Genomic DNA, 20,963 nt, shown 5'->3' with positions numbered 1-20,963 from the left:
TATAATACGTTTTATGCTTCTTATCCTACAAATAAGCATTGTCTCTCTTTTTGGAAGATTCTCCCTTATTTGGCAGGCTGACTGTAACCACCAATCATGGAGTCTGCCAAATAAGTCAGTGATTTCCTTATATGCCATGCCGTGTGATCTGATGTGCTGTATAGGGTTAGGCATACCAGTTTCCAAGAAGGTGGCGTAGAGGCAGAGCAAGTGGGCATCGTTTCTGCCACTCAACTCAGAAGAGGAGGTCAAAGTTCTGGCGAAGGTATCATGGAGTCCACTTGAGCCCCCAGGGTACTTTTTTGTGGTGTTAGAGGCAGAGGTGGAAGGCACAAGGGAACCATTTGGGCCCCAAGGAGACCTTCAGGGTGGGAAAGTTGGGATCCAGGGGATACTTGGGCCACCAGGGATCTTGGGTCATCTGAACTGATATATTGCACTTCACCTCACCTCAGATGATCCCTTTATTCCCGAGCCACATCTTTTACTCCACTTGGGATAGTGTAAAGATTCAACATTTAAGGGAAGAGTGAAAAACTGCTTTCATTTCAGTTTTTGTTACATCTGAAGCAGTTTACTATTTAGCCATTTGCATGTGACCTGCATGCCCACAATGCTGTCTTTTTAGTGCAATGTTTGTACCTCAAATTTTCTTAACCCTAGAAGTTTTTCTGCGTTGTGAGTGAAATTAATATGGGAAACTCTTGAGTAAACTGGTACGCTAAAACATAGCAGTTTATTGCATCTGCCTCAGAGAGTTGATAATAAGATATGGACTGAATGTGAAGTTGCCACCACAGGGTGATGATGCACAGGAAATCTGATGCACATTAAAAACATTTTCTAGCATTTTGAGCTCTGATAGAGCTACCCCATCCCAGCACAGTCAGTTGATGTCATCCACATATGGCTGACTTACCCAGCTGTCTGTGGAGTGCAGTTTTTACAAGTATTCAATTTTGCTATTCTTAAATCTGAGGAATGTTGTGTAAAAAGAAGCTTGTTTTGAGACTTTCAGCTCTTTTTTTGGAGTATGCTTTTTATCAGGGTTTCAAACTATTTTCTGCAATCATTCAGCTTGCTTATTAAATACTAAGATATTTGTCAAGTCTATGAATCATAAACTTTGTTCAGATACAGTGCACTCCGTTTAAGTGCAAGTCGGATAAGCGCATGCTCTGTTTAACTGCATGCCGTAGTTCGGTCCCGTTTTTGGCACCATCAATTTCTATGGGAACAAACTTCGGTTTAGCACACCTTTGATAAGTGTAAGATTCGCTTATATGCATGGTTTAAGACCGCTTCTCTGCAGGAAAGACTCCGCATAAGCGCATGCATGGAATATTGAAGCCGATTGGCACATGACAAAGAGGCGATAAATTTGAAATCTCATTGGTTACCTGCCACAGGCGATAACCAATGAGAGTTAATTTGTTAGAATAAGTGAAAGAAAGTTGTTAGAGTGTACTCATCGTCGTTGCGCAACTGTAAGACTTTAACACTGGCTGAACAAATAGAAGTTTTTAAAAAATTAGAAAACAAAGTCAAGCATCTATTGCTAAAGAATATGGGGTCAATCCCAGTCAAATTTCACGTACCTTAAAGCAGAAAGATCAGCTTCTGGAAGACTGGCAAAACTATACAAATCCACAACGGAAACGGGCGATTTCAAAAAACATCGGACTCTTGTGCTACGTCGTCTGATGAACGTTATGGATGACCAGACTGGCAAGGATAAACGTGCTGTTGAACTGGCTCGTAATCTATCACTGTTGGATTCCCTACATTTGCAGAAAGAAGCCTGGAATCATGTTACACAGGCAACCATTGTGAACTGCTACAAGCGGGCAAGGTTTGTTAAGGATGTAGAGAGGGACGAAACAGATGCAGCTGTTGCAAACACGTCAGATGAACAGGCTATTGACATCCCAGCTGGTGTTACTAAAGAGGAGTTTCATCACTACGTAGCTGTTGATTACGATCTACAGACAGCTGCCGACAGCACTGATTTCGAGATATGCGCCTACATGCAGGCAACGGCTGATGATGAAACAGATGATGAAATGAGCAGCGAGGCAAATGCTGACAAAATTCAACAACCTCCTCCTGTCACTTTTGCAAGAGTGCTGGAGAGTCTGAACACCGTGCGGGCCTATCTGGAGGCCACTGGATGTCAGTGGTATGACAGTTTTGGAACTCACAGACACAGTAGTGTGCAGAGGACTATGACTGATTACTTCAAGTAAGCCTAACGTCAGTTAACGGAGACTGTATACTGATGTATAATAAACAGTACATGTGTTTCAGATTTCAAGCTTCTTTGGGTCACAGCGGTTAAGTGCATGCTCCGGTTAACTGCATGTATTTCTTTGGTCCCAGACCCTTACACTTAAGCGGATTGCACTGTATATTGATCTCTTTGCTTCAAGGTGTGACACGTTTGTTATGATGCAGATGGCTGTATTCCTTCAGGAGCTGAGGTTTTAGGATTGAACCTTCAATATCGCTTAAAAGTAAGGAGTAAATGGATCAGAATGCATGCACAAAATGTAGGCTGCTCCTCCATTTTTTAAGTGATTTAAGCAGTACGCAACAAAAGGGATTCAGATTATATACAGTGGGGGAAATAAGTATTTGATCCCTTGCTGATTTTGTAAGTTTGCCCACTGACAAAGACATGAGCAGCCCATAATTGAAGGGTAGGTTATTGGTAACAGTGAGAGATAGCACATCACAAATTAAATCCGGAAAATCACATTGTGGAAAGTATATGAATTTATTTGCATTCTGCAGAGGGAAATAAGTATTTGATCCCCCACCAACCAGTAAGAGATCTGGCCCCTACAGACCAGGTAGATGCTCCAAATCAACTCGTTACCTGCATGACAGACAGCTGTCGGCAATGGTCACCTGTATGAAAGACACCTGTCCACAGACTCAGTGAATCAGTCAGACTCTAACCTCTACAAAATGGCCAAGAGCAAGGAGCTGTCTAAGGATGTCAGGGACAAGATCATACACCTGCACAAGGCTGGAATGGGCTACAAAACCATCAGTAAGACGCTCGGGCGAGAAGGAGACAACTGTTGGTGCCATAGTAAGAAAATGGAAGAAGTACAAAATGACTGTCAATCGACAAAGATCTGGGGCTCCACGCAAAATCTCACCTCGTGGGGTATCCTTGATCATGAGGAAGGTTAGAAATCAGCCTACAACTACAAGGGGGGAACTTGTCAATGATCTCAAGGCAGCTGGGACCACTGTCACCACGAAAACCATTGGTAACACATTACGACATAACGGATTGCAATCCTGCAGTGCCCGCAAGGTCCCCCTGCTCCGGAAGGCACATGTGACGGCCCGTCTGAAGTTTGCCAGTGAACACCTGGATGATGCCGAGAGTGATTGGGAGAAGGTGCTGTGGTCAGATGAGACAAAAATTGAGCTCTTTGGCATGAACTCAACTCGCCGTGTTTGGAGGAAGAGAAATGCTGCCTATGACCCAAAGAACACCGTCCCCACTGTCAAGCATGGAGGTGGAAATGTTATGTTTTGGGGGTGTTTCTCTGCTAAGGGCACAGGACTACTTCACCGCATCAATGGGAGAATGGATGGGGCCATGTACCGTACAATTCTGAGTGACAACCTCCTTCCCTCCGCCAGGGCCTTAAAAATGGGTCGTGGCTGGTCTTCCAGCACGACAATGACCCAAAACATACAGCCAAGGCAACAAAGGAGTGGCTCAGGAAGAAGCACATTAGGGTCATGGAGTGGCCTAGCCAGTCACCAGACCTTAATCCCATTGAAAACTTATGGAGGGAGCTGAAGCTGCGAGTTGCCAAGCGACAGCCCAGAACTCTTAATGATTTAGAGATGATCTGCAAAGAGGAGTGGACCAAAATTCCTCCTGACATGTGTGCAAACCTCATCATCAACTACAGAAGACGTCTGACCGCTGTGCTTGCCAACAAGGGTTTTGCCACCAAGTATTAGGTCTTGTTTGCCAGAGGGATTAAATACTTATTTCCCTCTGCAGAATGCAAATAAATTCATATACTTTCCACAATGTGATTTTCCGGATTTAATTTGTGATGTGCTATCTCTCACTGTTACCAATAACCTACCCTTCAATTATGGGCTGCTCATGTCTTTGTCAGTGGGCAAACTTACAAAATCAGCAAGGGATCAAATACTTATTTCCCCCACTGTAGATACACCGACTGATATTCTGTGCTATTTAACCAGCCAGGAATGGCTCCTGGCTGGTTAAATATGCACTTAACCAGCCAAGCGCCAGTATTCAGCACGAGATAGACTGTTATCTCTACTGACTATTAACGCATAGTGGCTAACTGGCTACATCATGCAATATAACTGGCTATCTGCAAATAATTGGTTCTTCGGCTGAGTTTAGCAGCCAAATTGGACTGCCTAAATAGCAGTCCTATCTTTCGCCACTGTTAACTTAACTGGCCAGTGCTGAATATTAACTTGGCCGGTTAAGTTTAAGCTGGCCAAAAAAATTCCTGGGTATTCAATGCCAGTCACCTTAAATGACTGGGCATTGAATATCGGCCAGATAGTTTTTACTTTCCTATTAAAATACAGGGTGTTCTTGTGAGGTTCCACCAGCAGCATGCGGATGGCTTAGTCTCTAAGAAAACCTTGCAAGGGTGAATCTTTGGTCTACTAGAGGGCATCGGTATATCCAACTTGGCTGACTGGTTGCTGCTGTTCACTCCTTGGTGCTTGGATTTTTTTTTTCCAGAGGCCAGAGTTATAAGAACCTAAGAATAGTCATAGTGGGTCAGACCAACAGTCCATCTAGCCTAATATCCTGTTTCCAACAGTGGCCAAGCCAGGTCACAAAGTACCTGGCAGAAACCCAAATAGTAGCAACATTCCATGTCACCGATCCCAGGTCAAGCAGTGGCTCCCCCATGTCTGTCTTAATAGCGGACAATGGACTTTTTCTCAAGGAACTTATCCATACGTTTTTTAAACCCAGATACACCAACTGCAGTTACCACATCCTCCAACAAGAAGTTCCAGAGCGTAACTATTTTGTGAAAAAATATTTCCTCCTGTTTGTTATAAAATATTTTCAAATAACTTCATTGAGTGTTCTCTAGTCTTTATACTTTTTGAAAGAGTAAAAAATCTGTACAGGTGCTGCAAGAGGGGAATGAATTGATTTGCACTTTTCTGACCACTGACAGGTGAGTTATGACCCATGAACTGCATAGCTAAAGGCTCAAAACTTGAAATGCCTGAGAGCTGCATCTTTCTGTACTTTATGCTGAAAGCTGTGAATTCGAGGTCATGCTGATCTACAGCAAGGAGCGCTCTTCCCCTCCCTGATAGATGAGCAGCAGTATACGTATTGTGGAAATTATAATGTATTCAGAAGATGGCGTCCCATTTGATTATTTTCAGAAACTGTGAGATCATGTTACCCGTTGTTCTGTGCCTTGCATTGCTTGCTGATTGAGTTTCATGTTTGTTTTAAATTGTGTTTGGTATTTAGAGCACTTCATGATATGGGACCTCAGTATCTGAAGGCTCTTTTGCAGCTTTATCAACCTTGTTGTAATTTACAGTCCAGTAATTCTAATAATTTGATGATGCCATCTGCTAGAGAATTCTACTTACTATGAACATGGATTTCTTGTTTTTCTGTTGCTGTGCCAGGGTTTTAGAATAAGTTTCCTGAGGAGCTTAAGATGTTTTGGGACTGCACTGTTTTGGAAGACCTGGTTATTTGCTTATGGCCAAATTCTACATATTGCACCTGAAAAATCAACTTTGATTAAAGACACACAGCATGATTCTATAAAGAGTGTACACAACTTAATTGAACAAGCTAATCAACGCTGCTAATAGGAGTTAATTAGCACTAATTGGCAATAATTAGGATCTAAGTACATATCCATTTCTATAAAGGATTGCGTGTAAATCCTATTGCACATAACTGTTTGGGGGCGTGGTTAGTGACGTTCCTGGGGGCATGCCCAGATTTTATGTGCGCTGATAACTAAGTGCGCCTAACTGTACTCTATTAAATTACCCAAGGCATGAAACAAGGGGTATGAAGGAGAATTGCTTTGGACTCTGGTGACTTCTGTGATTTTAGTTATTGAACTCAAAGCATAGGTTGAAGTTCACTGATTATAGTAGAACTTTAAGTGTAAATCCTAACAAAGCTACTGTGTGGTTGATGAGTTGGAAATATCTAACCTGATGTTCAGTCATAGGAGTGTGTGAGGTACTTCAGCTGTAAGCTGCATATTCTGTCCCATGGGATTGATTCCTCAGTTTCAAAGTTCATTTTGTCATGCCTGGTCAAGCTAATATATACAAACATTGGAAAGCACCTAATAGGGAGACTAGAGTGAAATTAGAGATCTTTTGAATGGTACTGAATAATATACATGGAAAATGGTCTGTTAAGCTCCAGAGTTGCGTAAAGGTTGTTTTCACTAACCAAATGAAAACAGCAGCATACATTAAAATTGGATGTTTTAAAAATAAAGCTTCTAATTAATGTCTTATCCTTGAGCTTGCCATTCTTTGTCTTCCAACATTGTAATGCATGATAACATTATATTAGTTCCAAAGTGCTTGTTACTGCTATCTAATTATTTCTACTTGCATTGTTTGGGGGCTTAATTTTCTTTTCACTGACTGACTACCAACAGAACTTGTAACTTTGGGCTCTCTTACAATGCACAGTCTTTGTGATCACATGTCAATTTATTTGTTTCACTTGGCAGTGTTTGGTGTTGTGGTTCTTCCTCTCCAGCTATTCACAAAAAGTATTAGTGATTTTTGTTGCCTTTTGTGCAAATGATCTTTAATTATGAGAAGCCTGAGATAAGTATTGAGCTGTGAGCTACTGTGGGCAGCCAGCCTAGGCAAATAGTGACTATTTACAGATGTATATATTTTTTCACATGTATAGTCCTCCTAGTGCAGTGGTTCTCAACCTTTCTTCTGTTTTAACACACCTGACCAAAAACATTCATGTATGTGACACACCAGACATTATAATTCACATCTGAACAAAGCATCCCTAAATATTTCATTGTTTAACTGTAAGTATGGTATGAATTTGCCCATTCCATATCAAAAAAACTATATGCAACGCATCGGTCTCAGATTTCTCACTTGTTATACAACAAAATAAAAAATATATTAAAATTCTGGTGTCATCTCAGTAACAACAACAAAATCCATCAGAAACCTGTAAATATGCTACTCAAAAACTATATAGCAAACAGTCAACAGCCCTGTAACATTTTCAGTTGGAGCTGGTAGCAGAAATTATTATGGGGGGGGGGGGGGGGGTCATGGGGAAGCAGAAATAGGGACCAATTATGGGGATTTCAAGAACCTTGCTCTCAAGTTTGCTGGTCTTCCCAGCTTGTAGGCATTGATGGTTGTAAAGGAAACCCAGGCTTGCTGTTCACCAAATTTTGTGACACACCTCTCACCTGTTGTGGACACACTGATTGAGAACCACTGTGCTAGTGTAATAAATGGACAATGATGTAATCTTTATGTATCCATTTGTAGAATTTTTGAATCTAAAATACTAATCTGTACTAGTAGTGGTGGCTTTCTGTTGGGCTACTGATCTGGAAATGTTTTAAACTGTGGCAAATGTGATTTTCATGATTTTGCTGTGGTTCAAAACTATGGAGACAGAGAAAAGGTACTGCATACTTAAGGTATGGTGAGAATTATCAAGACTTGTGGACTTGGAACATCCTGGTTGTTGGTCTCATGTATCATGAAAGCAGTCAGGAAGTTCTGGACTCTGGGTCTTTAAACATTAAGATGCAGGAATAAGGCACCTGTCAAAACTCAGCCTACTAGCTGCGGAAAATAAACAAAAGGCTCACACTACTCAGGAAGGTGGGAGGAGGGGAAACAATGTTGGTGCAAGCACAGCCTTTCTCCAAATGCCTTTGCTTCTCAATATAGTAAAAATGAAAATCACCTTTTATGTATTATCATATAATAGTTGTTAAACTGTTATCATGTGACTTTTTTTTCAATATTTTCTTCCCACTCCTCTTTTTATGTTTGCAGGACTAATCATGGGGTGCATTAAAAGTAAAGAAGACAAGGGACCGTCCATAAAATATAGGACTGATAATCCTCAAGAACCTGTTAGCACCCATGTTAGCCATTATGGATCAGATCCCACTCAAGTAACACAGTCACCTATAATAAAGGGACCATCCACTAATTTCAACAGTCATTCCATGACACCATTTGGAGGCTCATCAGGGGTAACACCTTTTGGAGGCGCATCCTTTGTAACTGGTCAGAGTCCTTATCCTGGTGGTCTAACGGGTAAGCATTTGTGCGTTTTCTGTTTTGCCGATAATCTGATTCTAACTTTTACTTTTGAATGAGGAAGTGGAAAGCCCCAGAGTTCAACCAGTATGAAAAGACATGGGTCAGGGATGTTCAGGCTGACACAATCAAGAAAATTGTGCTCAGTTGGATAACAGGAAGAGTAAACCCCACATTGAATGGGAAATGGAGGAGGAAGTGAAGTTCATTGTGCATCAGATTTGGTGATGTTGCTGTAAACTGATTTTTTACTTTTAAGATCCATTCTGGATAAAAAAAAAAACCCACCTCATTAAACACATAACACGCCTCAGTGAGCCACTCTGATTAGTTTGTTTGTGATTTCTATATAGTAAATGATCATGTTCATGAGGCCACAGGTTAAGTGTATGGATACGTTGAACAGTCCAGTCAAAGCTAGAACTTCTTGATTAAAAAAATAATAATAATAAATGTATGGAAGGAGTTGTCCATATGTGTTATATCTTGTTTGCAAAAAGGTGCTATGAAATGCTTTCCTGGTGAGTTTGAGCATCCGCCTTTCCCCCGTGTACCCAATTCATGATTCATTCATAGAGGCTCGTCCTGGAATGAAGGATGTAGAGCAGGAATGGTGTGGCGAGCGTATGTTTCCGCCAACAGATAGAGCTGATCACACTGAACTGTTTCCATTGTATTCAAAGATATCTCATGTATGTGTTCTCGGTATCTTGAGAAACCAGCCTATTTGTAAAAAGTGTTTTAAAACCCTTTAGTGTCCAATGTTCCTGTAATAAGCCATATGGGAACAGATTGATGGGAACATTGCACACTAAAGGGTTAATATTTCTGTGTGCGAATACCAATGTTAAATATGTTTCTCTGACCAGTAGGATTGAATTGTGCAAACTAGGTGACGACATCCAAAGGTGCTTGGTCTGAACATTTTGCTCATAACTCAGCGGTTCTTTACTTCCATCATTTTTGTTTTTATGCCCTGTCGAACAGACACTTAAATGGCGTTCTTGTAATGTTTCAGTAAGTCTATTGCTGTTCCTGGTGTTGTTGTCATCTTTTCATCAGGTTTTATTCTCTTATTTATGGGACAAAAGAGAGAAGAATTTTGTCCGCTTTTGATGCCATGGAGCAATGGTACAGGCAAAACCAGTCTTCAGGAAATATAGGCAGTAATGACACCCAAAGATTTTGTGTCATTTGCTTGGTGCTAGCTCACCATCAAGAGGACTTAGGTGGATGAATGTCCTGGAAAAATAATCACTACCTGCCCTGTGAACAATGAGGCAGAAGAAGAGTATCCTGAAAATAAGAAGAAAATTTTCAGCCCAGAAGTTTTCTTCTGAATCTGTGCTGTCCAGCAGATCCTGTTCTCTGAGGTGTCTCCCCCCCCCCCCCCCCCCCAATAAATTTGCTTCAAAAGTTCCACCTTGGAAAAAAGAGACACACTGTGACTCTTTTTGGAGAAAAGCACCAAAGTGCAGACATTTCGGCATCATCTCATGGTCTGAACAGAAGTAACTGCTTAACGTTCCCGCTTGCTATGAGTGAGGGTGTTGTGTAACTCAGGGGAGGGGGAGGGGATGGCAACTGTAAAAATGGCCCTTTTCTATTTTTTGTATTAATGGCCATGTTCTAATGTAGGTATTAGCATGTGGTCATTAATTAAAATTAGCATTTGTGCATTTAAGGCACCCATTGTGTAGGCGTTATTGCTTCGCTAACTGATGAGTGCAGGAATGCTATTATTTGCCCCCAGACACACCCCTCAAAAACAAAAATATTTTTTAGCATGCGCATATTTAGCAGCATAGTAAAAAGGGCCCCTTAGCGAAACATGGCATTGCTAACCGGGATAGAACAAGCCTGAAATATTTCTAACTGAGGCTGGCAGCAGCAGTGGTCGTTTGGGCTACAGTTGGTGTGAGAGGACAAATAGTGAGCATTATGCGGATTTCAAGTACCCAAGTCCCCTCCTCTGCATTGTGTCAAGACCTTCAGGCACACATAGCTAAGGAAAATGGCTTTTTGTCTGTCAATTTTTTTGTAACAACTAATCAGTTCTTGTCACAAAGCACTGATTTTGAGTACTACTGTTTGAGTCTTAACACATCCAGAATTTCTGATTCTTCAGTAGATAATATGGATAGATAGATAGGTGTATGCATTAACTACTAAATTTCCAAAGGCATTCTCTTGATCCCCTCCCCATTCTTTCTTTCAAATGCACACATGCCTCTAGTCTCTGCTTAATTCTCTTCTCTGTTTGAGGCACCAGTCCTAGGTTTTACTTTGAACTTGGAACATAAGAATAGCCATACTGCATCAGAGCAGTGGTCCCTCTAGCCCAGTATCCTGCTTCCAACAGTGGCCAATTCATGTTATAAATACTTGACAGAATCCCAAGTAATAGTAATATTCGTGCTACTGATCACAGGGACAAGCAGTGGCTTTCCCATGTGTCTATCTCAATAGCAGGCTATGGACTTTTTCTCCAGGAACTTGTCCAAACTTTTTTTTTTAAACCCAGACACAATAACCGCTGATACCACATCCTCTGGCAATGAGTTCCAGAGCTTAAGTATTCATTGAATAAAAAAGTATTTTCTGAGGGCTGATCCAAGATGGCCGCTAGCATGTAACTGGTGAGAAGAGCTCACAGTTTTTCCTTCTCAATATGCCAAAAAGACGAGGAAAGGCAGCAGCCCGAGCTTCACTGCTGCCTCCCGCTTTACCTTTAGGTCCAATGAACCGATATGTGAGCACCCCGGGACAGATTCAGCAGATTACGGGCGAGTCCCTAGAAGGCGCCGGCGTGGTGCAGGAAGTTTCGGCGTCTTCGGGCCTAGATACCAACTTAAGCCCTAATCATCGAACTCCACCTCCGCAGCCGCAGTTAAATAGCTCTCCCCTTGAGAGACCGAAAGGACTTCTACCGAGGAGTGGAGTTCCTGAGGTTGAATCTCAATCCGAGGGGTAATGCTACGGACAAGTAAAATTGCCTGAGGCGAGCAGTTCTGCCGTGATGGCGACGGAATTACAGGATAAGGAGCAGCAAAGAACCTTAGAAAACCTGGCTGATACTCCTCCGATGATATTGAAGAAACCAGCAGAGGTAACATTGGATTCTTTATGGGACTTGATCTCTCAGTTCATATCAACAATTACCTTAAAAACTAATTGTATTTCTGAAAAAGTTACTGTAATTGAGCAAAGAATCCTGAAAACTGAATTGGCTATAAAAACATCAAATGAAAAGTTAGAAAAGTTTGAAAAAACTGTAACAAATTTGGGAGATGTACAAACAGTAATGATAAAGGATATTATCAGTTTAAAAAAGAAAATGGAAATATATGATAACTTTTTACCAGAAATAACAACTTAAGATTTATAAACTTTTCCTAAAGGGAGAATGACAAAACCAATTGGTACGTTAAAGCGATATTTACATGAAGTTTTTGAAATCCCGGAAGAAAGTTTACCACTATTTACAAGTTTACTATATACCTTCGAAGGATGCGCTTCAGACTGAGAGAAAAGAACCATTGGATTTAACAGCATTCTTGGAGACCTCAGAGACAGAACAAATACAACCGGCTACATTAGTAGCCACTGTTGTTCTTATTCTGGATAAGCAGTGGCTTTTTCGGTTATTTTTCAAGAACCGGGAAAAACTTTTTCTAGGCTTGAAAATAAATTTGTTTCCATACATCTCAAAAGAGACTCAAAAAAGACGTAAAGATTTCTTGTTGTTAAAACCTGCTGTTCTTCAATTGGGAGGAGTATTTCATTTAAGATTTCCTTGCAAAATGCATTGTTAGAATTAATTTATCTAAGTATATTTTTGTTGAGCCTTCACATTTGACATCTTTTATATCCTCGAAATGAACAGTTGGAGTTTAAATATAAAGTATCTGTTCATATTACATGCATGTAACCTATATTTTTTTTCTTCTTTGAAATTCCTGTTGTTGGTAAACTTGGATCAGCCTACTTGTGGACTTGAGTGTGAATTTGTTTATAATTTTTTTTTCCTTTTTTGATTTCGATATTGTTAAACACTTTTCTGAATCAAGATTGTGATCTTGTATTGAAATGTTAAAATTGCAAAAAAAAAAAAAAAAAGTATTTCCTCCTGATCGTTTTAAAAGTAGTACCATGTAACTTCCTTGAGTGTCCCTAGTCTTAGTACTTTTTGAAAGAGTAAAAATCGTGTTTACCCATTCTACACCATTCAGTAGATTGTAAGCTCTTCTGAGCAAGGACCGTCCTTAGTTATTAATTTGTACAGCGCTGCGTAACCCTAGTAGCGCTCTAGAAAAGTTTAGTAGTATTTTGAAGACCTCTGTCACATCCCTCCTCAGCCGCCTCTCTTCCAAGCTGAAGAGTCCTAAGCGCTCTTAATTATTTTGGTTGCCCTTCTTTGAACCTCTTCTAACTCTGCTATCACGAACACAGTCCTCTGAGAACAGGTCTTGGTCTACCATACCTCATCCCCATTTGCATTTGTTTTCTGCAATCCTACCCCCGGCCTTTCGTCCGTGAACAAATAGTTGTTAAGCAGTCAGCTTTATCTTTATTAGCTTCCACATATTCCTCCCCCTCATCTTTGAGTCTCACAATGCTATTATGGCCCATCCTCCTCTCACTTACATATCTGAAAAATATCTTATTATCCAATTTTACTGTATTAGCTATCTTTTCTTCCATTTGCATCTTCGCTTTCCTGATTGCTTTTCCAGCTTCTCCTAGCTTATCCAGATATTCTCGCCTGTTCTCTTTTTTCTGAGTCGTCTTACAGCGTATGAAGGCTAACCTCCTTTCCCTTCTGTTTTTGGCTGCTACGTTCGAGAACCAGAGCTGCCTTCTTTTCCTGTTTCCTTTATGTACTTTATTAACATAAAGGTTAGTTGCCTTTAAAATAGCTCCTTTCAGTCTTGTCCACTGCTGTTCTATTTCCTTCAGCTGTTCCCATCCTACTAACTCATGTCTGTTCTCTCCACCATGACCCCCCTTTCCCTCAACTGCCCTTTTCCCTGTCCCACACAGCTAGTCTCCATCTCTTTAGCTCCTCTTCAGTCTGCAGCTTGTGTCCCCCTGCCTGCTCTTCTTCCTTTCTCCCAGATCATTTCTCCTGCTAGCAACCTTCCCCCACACAGTCTGTGGTCTCCCTGAGTTCCTCTCACCCACACAACCTGTCTCTACTCCTCAGTCCCACAGCTGCATTGTCCCAATCACCTAGCCTCTCTTCCCTTTACAGCTACTTTCTGCCAACATTTGTTTTCCAGCCAGTAAACCCTTTAAATTCCTTCACCCTCTCCTAGCCCCGTTTATTCCTCTTCCAGTACTTCTTTGTTTTTGGGTTTTTTTTTTTTTTAACCTTTACTGCTGTAGTTATTACTTTGGCAACATAGGTGAAAAGGCCATGCCAATAAAGTTATATGAATCTGCCTGTTCCTTTTGTCAGTGTGTGTCTGTCTCTTACATTTCCCTTCCCCATTGGCATCTGCTAGGCTACAGCAATTCCTTTCTTCCCCTGCAGTCTATTGGACAGACGCAGCCAGCCAACAAGCTGCAGGGGGAGGCATGACCAGTAACTAAGATAAAGAAGCATTTCTTTCCTGTGTTTTTCTGTAGCTTTGTTGCATGGAGCTTGTTGGCCCAGATTTACAGACTTACAGGGGAAAATATTGGGGGTGCTCAGGCACCCATAGAGCTGGCGACTATGCTACAATGGGGTTGACATCCCAGAATACCGGGATAGCAGTATTGAAATAACACCGCTATCATGGACATACCATTTTCTAATAAAGTGTTCTCTAAGTGACCAGCTGAAACAAATGGCATCTGCCAGAGTTTGGAAGAAGATCAGAGACTAGAAAAAGCTGATGACTGAGAATTTCCTAGAGGCCTTGGACTATCCACATGTGGATGAAAATACAATACAGTGTTGGAACAGGTTTATATTTGGAATACACACTTAGATAAGACCTTAGAGAAAATGTCACCACTAAAAAAAAGATCTTATGCCCCACTCTCACTCACCTTGTTTTTTTCTGGAACTTTGAACCCTTAAGTGCGAAGAATGGAAGCTGGAAAGGAGAGAGCTTATTTCTCGCCTGTATGAGGACAGGCTAAACAGTAGGAAACACATGACAAAATACCGCCAAGTCTTAGCAGCCAAAAAGCAGTATTTCGGTGCGTTGAGCAAGCTGCCAATTCAACCAAGCATCTGTTCAGCATAGTAAACAGCCTACTGCAACCCCCACGACAGAACCAGCCTGCCCAGTCAAAACTGAATTGCAGTGATTTTGTTGCATACTTGCCAACAAAATTAGTCTCTGCCAGGATTTAGAGGAAGTCCCACCCAGTCTCCAATCAGCTAACCAGGAATGCACAAACTTCCCCCCTTCTGATACAGACATATGGGACTCAACCCAATAAAAGAGGAGGGCCTTGACAGAATCCTAAGAGACCTTGACCAACTGCCTGCACCCTTGACTCCTCCCCATTAAAGATAATGCTATAAGCAAAAAAGGCTTCATAGAAGAGGCATAAAAAATCATGAATTCCTCTCTTTCTAATGGCAACTACCAACAGCATTAAAACGGGCAGTGGTGTGTCCTTTGCTAAAGAATATTATAATGCCTCTGTATTGCTCCATGGTGCAACCTCACCTTGAGTATTGCATTCAATTCTGGTCCTGTATCTCAAAAAAGGTATAACGGAATTAGAAAAGGTTCAAAGAAGAGCGACCAAAATGATTAAGAGGATGGAACTCCTCCCATATGAGGAAAGGCTAAAGAGTTTAGGGCTCTGATGGCTGAAGGGAGATATGATTGAGGTCTACAAAATCCTGAGTGGTGTAGAATGAGTAGAAGTGAACCAGTTTTTTGTTTTTTTTTTTACTCTTTCAAAAAGTACAAAGACTAGGGGACACTCAATGAAGGTACATGGAAATATTTTCACAACAAAAAATGAGGCAATATTTATTGACGCAATAGTTAAGCTCTGGAAGTCATTGCCAGAGGATGTGGTAATAGCAGTTAGCGTATCTGGGTTTAGGAAAGGTTTGGACAAGTCCCTTGAGGAAACGTCCATAGTCTGCTATTGAGATAGATATGGGGAAGACAGTGCTTGCCCTGGGATTAGTAGCTACAATTTGGGTTTCTGCCAGGTACTTGTGACATGGATTGGCCACTGTTGGAAATGGGATACTGGGCTAGATGGAACATTGATCTGACCCAGTATGGCTATTCTGATGTTCTTATGTAAAGAACAACAACCTTGACCAGACAAACTTGAAAGTTACTGGCCAGTATCTAACATCCCATTTCTAGGAATTTATAGAACGTACAGTCTGTGTTTAACTCCATGATTGGCTAGAGGAGAGAAACTGGCTAGATCCATGTCACTCTGAATTCAGACCCGGTTATGGAACAGTCCTTTTATCCCTACTAGATGATCTTCACAAAAGCCAAGACAGGGGATTTGCCTAGGTGTTAATACTGCTAGATTTCTCAGCTGCTTTTGACACTGTAGATCACAATATCATGCTAGCATGAGTGGCAGAAACAGATATGAATAGAACAGTACAGGAAACCTGATATAATGTGATGATTGGTATCCATAAAATATCATCTTGTTAAATGTGGGGTTGCATTATAGCGGGCTTAATAGAAAATGATCCCAATTGAACCAAAAATCTATCTGTTGCAAAATATTTATTTGCTAAAAACCAAGACAGCATTCACTCAACTGTGTGTATTATGGCTAAAGTACTGTATATACAACGTTGATGAAACATACAATACTGTACTAGTACAGGAACTTATCTAGCATGGTCTGTTTTCTTAATGCAAACTGTTGTCTTCTTGCATAATAAAGAGTTTTTTTTGTAGCTGTAAAAGATTTATGCTGTCCACATCCTGAGTTTCTAGCCATCTCAAACTTGCCTTGTAGGCAGAGCTCACCCAAAGTTGTTTTCACACCGGCACTGAGAATAGCCTTTGGCTGCGTAAACAGAGCATAGCTGAAGTTGTTTTTACCCCAGCATAGCTAGACATTGGAGTGTTTTTCAGACAGGCATAAGAGGGTGGCCCACCCCGGTGTAGCTAGGTGTTGCCGACAGAAGAGCTGTATGAAAAGGGGGAAAAAAAAAAAGGAGCCAAGACATCACATTTTATGTGGATTCATGTTATTGCAGGGCACGTTATATTAGGGTTCCACTGTATTTACTTGGTTCATATCCTCTCTATGAGATAGGCAACAGTCCCTGTTCAGCAGCACCTCATTGCTACCATGGATGGTATCACAAGAATCGGTACTGTCACCCATTCTGTTCAATATCTACCTCAAGCCACTAGCTGAGCTGATTTGGTTGATGGACACTTGGTTCTCCATCTGTGCGGATGACGTGCAGCTACTCATACCCTTTGAACCTGTCTTATCCACAGCCCAGAATAAACTGATTGTCTAACATCAATTCAAGAATGGGCTAAAAACAACAAACTTTGCCTGAACCCAAGTAAAACTGAGCTTCAATACAAGTGACATCAGAATATCTTTGGGGAAATATGAACTCCTCCTTCAAATCACAAGTCAGGAACCTTGGAATACAGCTATATTCAGTACTTACTATGATCCCCCACCTTCAAGAGCTGCTGCTATCATTTACAACAACTACGCTGCCTGTCTCCTTACATTGAGTCTTGAAAAGGTTTTACATTTGTAAAATTTTCCCCATAGATATGAATTTTATGGATGTAAACTGACTGTGCATGCATAGCTGTGAGGACACAGACACACTCATATGAATAGGGCATTCCTACAGTACTTCATAGTAAAGAATGTATAACAGATCATAACGCAAAGTCCAAAGATTTCAAAGCTAGAATCCCTGGATCAGAGAGGCATTTTTTAATTGCTCTTATATGAAAAAATATTTGAAGATTGCATTTGATAACTGATACATCTGAGTCTTTTCTTCCTCTTAGGTGGTGTGACTATTTTTGTGGCCTTATATGATTATGAAGCTAGAACCACAGAAGATCTTTCATTCAAGAAGGGTGAAAGGTTCCAGATAATAAACAACACGTAAGTTCTTTCCCCCCCACCTCTGAACCCTCACGCATGCACATTTGTTTGTTGATATGATATAGAAAACAATGTAATAGCTTCAGGACAGGCTTATTAGTGCAGAAGCGTTTTGTCTCATGATGTTAGGGAAAGGGGTGATGATTGACTTGTAGGAAGCATTTGTCAGACATACAGTATGTCTTATCGTTGCCTTTCTGTGACTGAAGGACCTAACTGACCTCTGTTAACACTAAAGCTCTGTTGAAAAATAAACTAGTAGATAGAATGCATTCAGAGACATGACTTGGGGAATGTTTTCCAACATATATATGTAAAAGATACAGATATGGGCAGTGGTGGGTTTTGTGAACTGGAGGGTATAAAGGGATTTAAAACTTAGCTCATGCCTTTCTCACTAGATCAAGGCGAGTTGCATTCAGGTGCATTATATGTGTGTGGGTTTGTGTTAGTAGTAGGTGCTTGTGAGGGATTGTGTTGGGTATGGAGGGTGAGCATGGAAGTTTCTGTCTGGGGAGTGTAGTTTTTGTGTAAGTGTGTATGTATATATACATATATAAATAAATAGGATGTGATGGGAATGTACTAAATATGGGAACAGTTGTGCATATTAATGTATTGAGTTGTGTGGGAGGGTTGTGGGATGAATAGGTTTTGGTGGGTGGTCTAGTCTTACGGTAGGGGTTGTGGCCGGGACAGGTGTGCCTAAGGTAGACTGTATGTTTGGGATGTGCATAGGGGTGTAGGAATAGGTATGAGGGGATGAAGTTTGGAGTATCAGGGAATGACTATGAAGTATATTTAAGAACATAAGAATAGCCATACTGGGTCAGACCAGTGGTCCATCTAGCCCAGTATCCTGTTTTCCAATAGTGGCCAATCCAGGTTACGAGTACCTGGCAGAAACCCAAATAGTCCATAAAATATATAGGAGTGCACTAAAATGTGGCAAATACTTTAGAAATTTGATTTTACTGTATAGGCTATACCCTATCGCTGTATTTTTCTTTTATAGCGAAGAGGCATCATACAATGGTGGTTCAAACTATTGGATCTCCTATAGCCCACAGCGAGTTCAGATCCAAAGCACTTTGAATTGTATTAATCATCTGCCTCTAAAACTTCAATATTTTCTTTAAACATTTAATTGTAAGAGTTCTTTTTATAGAAGTTATTTCAGCCAGCGACCCCCAACACTTAACTGAGTCAACAGGATCACAGCGCTGTGGAAAGGTATTGCCCCCAACGCCCACAGACAACAAAATGACATTTTGGTTTCTCAAACCTGCTTCTGGGGTGGTTTTACAAAAGATCACTGCATGCTGAAAAATATATTTTTTAAAAACAACAAAAGACCAAGATATTGCCACTAAAATCATTTACACTATTCTAAATTATTAAAAAAGAACTCCAAACGGAGTTTCCAGTACTCAAGATTGCATAGCGCATTAATAATGCAACACTATGTTAGTAGCTCTAAGGCTTACAGCGCAGAGCGACACACTTTATAGCATTTTAAAAAAATGTGATGTCATCAAAATGAACATTAAGTAGCCATGTGTCTTTTTCAAACACTCATATAAGTATATTACTACCACACTTAAAGAAATTTTTTGAAAAAATTGAAAACAAAGTGCCAGAGAAGGGAAAAAAAGGAGGAATAAAATAAAAGGTCTAAACATCACAAGATTTATTAAGGCCTTTTGGCTCTCGAGTAGCCGAAAAATGGTTCCAGTGACGTTCCTTATAAGCGAGCATTCAAATCCCCACCCCGAGGACTCTGTGTTATTTGTTCCAACACTGCAAATGTCAGTTGTTCAAAAGAATGACCCAAAGTAAGACAATGTTCTACCAAGGGAGCAGCCACATCCTGGCATTTTAAATGGCTCTTATGTTCCAGAAGACTTGCCCTTATAGCAAGTGGAGTCTTCCTCACGTAAACCATATTGCATGGACACTAAATGGCATAAGTATTTTTTTTTTTCAGATCAAAGGTATTGCTGTGGGTGCCACAATTGCTCCAGATGTGGCAAACCTATATGTGGGCGGTTCTGAGAAAAAATGTTTGTTGAGTACTCCCGTTTTGTTCTCAGATTTTGTTTTGGTAACGTTTAATTGGCAGTGTTTTTTTTTTTAGTGCTCTGTCATCTATCAAAACCAAGTCTTTCTGTGTAAAATAAATGTGAACCATTGTGTTTATGTACAGGTTGCTGATCCACTATTTTTTAAAAATGGAACTGGCTGTTCTGGGTTTTGTTGGGTGAAGGATTGTCTGTACAGTACTTCTGATATGATCTGTGATAGCTATCTGAAGATTTAAAAAAAAAAAATTATTTTGCAGAGAAGGAGACTGGTGGGAAGCAAGATCAATTGCTACAGGAAAAACAGGGTACATCCCAAGCAATTATGTAGCTCCTGCTGATTCCATCCAGGCAGAAGAGTAAGTCATGGCTCCTGTGTTTTCTTTGCTTATTCTGAGGTGTGCAAATAATGAACTTTCTTACAATGGCTTAGATCAGTATAGTTAAAAGGCCAGTTAGATCCTTGGATTTCCTAATGTTTGCCTGCACGGAACTATTTTTCTTCCAGCATGTGTCTCCAGATAGTTGAACAGTTTATAGACTTGATAATTATACTGTGTACCACAATTCTGTTCAATCCTAGTTTGGAGCAGATACCTGCAGGCTGTAGGAGTTAGGTGCATGATGAACCTTCAGCCTCTGCCATCTGTTAACTGTGATTAAAGAATGAAAATATTTCACAGTGGGACAGATAACCAGGTGCTCTCAGACACATCCAGCTTGCTTCTTGAAGAAATGATTGTTTCTTCAAAGACTCCATGTAACTGGTTAAGGACCTAGAGTTGGCTTATGCATGATTGTAGCTTTCCATGAGCACAAGCTTGTCAAGATTAGCTCGTGGCTGCTTTAGACCGTGTTTCTAGGGTGGAGATCATATGTTAGGTTTAAACTCCAGGAGCTTTGAACAGGATGCAAGAGGCTTGGAAGTCTAGAATCCTCAAGAGAGAGGGTGCAGTAGCAATCAGAGCTGTTCTCAAATGTAAATATCTGCTTTGCAACCGATTCCTCCTGTAATTGTGGACAAGTTTACTTTTGAGTTTGCCTCTGCTTGCTCAGTTAATTTTATGGAAATTGTAGTTATATTCTTTCTCTTTCTTGGTTTGCCATTTCCAAAGCTGTTGTGGGTTTTCTTCATATTTATATCCTAAATGCTCTAGTATTTATAAATGTGTACAGCTGGCTATCAGAAAATTATAGAATATTACATTTTCTAAGAACATCAATAAATATTAATAAAATATTTTGTTAATTTATGCATCAAACTAAGGGGCAGTTTACTAAGTTGAGTTAAGCAGCAAGTCCTGGTTTTACCTCACGGTAGATATTTATTTATTTTAGATCATTTATACCCCGCTTTTTGCCACTTAATGCAGCCCCAGAGCGGCTTACAGTGAACTAACGAAAACAAATACAATGACAGTTAAAGGC

The 20,963-nt window shown here is 40.5% G+C and overlaps 1 protein-coding gene across 1 annotated transcript in view; it reads left to right on the top strand.

Moving 5' to 3' along the window:
* The window catches only part of YES1 (YES proto-oncogene 1, Src family tyrosine kinase), a 139,775-nt gene that overhangs the window by 63,376 nt on the left and 55,436 nt on the right, over positions 1-20,963 (top strand). Inside the window, exons 2-4 of the mRNA XM_030212990.1 lie at positions 8,095-8,361; positions 17,355-17,454; positions 19,796-19,894. Coding sequence (XP_030068850.1) covers positions 8,103-8,361; positions 17,355-17,454; positions 19,796-19,894 — 458 coding nt within the window. The 5' untranslated portion in view covers positions 8,095-8,102. The remainder of the gene's footprint in view (positions 1-8,094; positions 8,362-17,354; positions 17,455-19,795; positions 19,895-20,963) is intronic.

Source organism: Microcaecilia unicolor, chromosome 1 (assembly GCF_901765095.1).
Source record: "Microcaecilia unicolor chromosome 1, aMicUni1.1, whole genome shotgun sequence".
Lineage (NCBI taxonomy): Eukaryota > Metazoa > Chordata > Amphibia > Gymnophiona > Siphonopidae > Microcaecilia > Microcaecilia unicolor.
The sequence above is the reverse complement of the archived record's forward strand: the minus strand, read 5'-3'. Positions and strand labels throughout refer to the sequence as shown.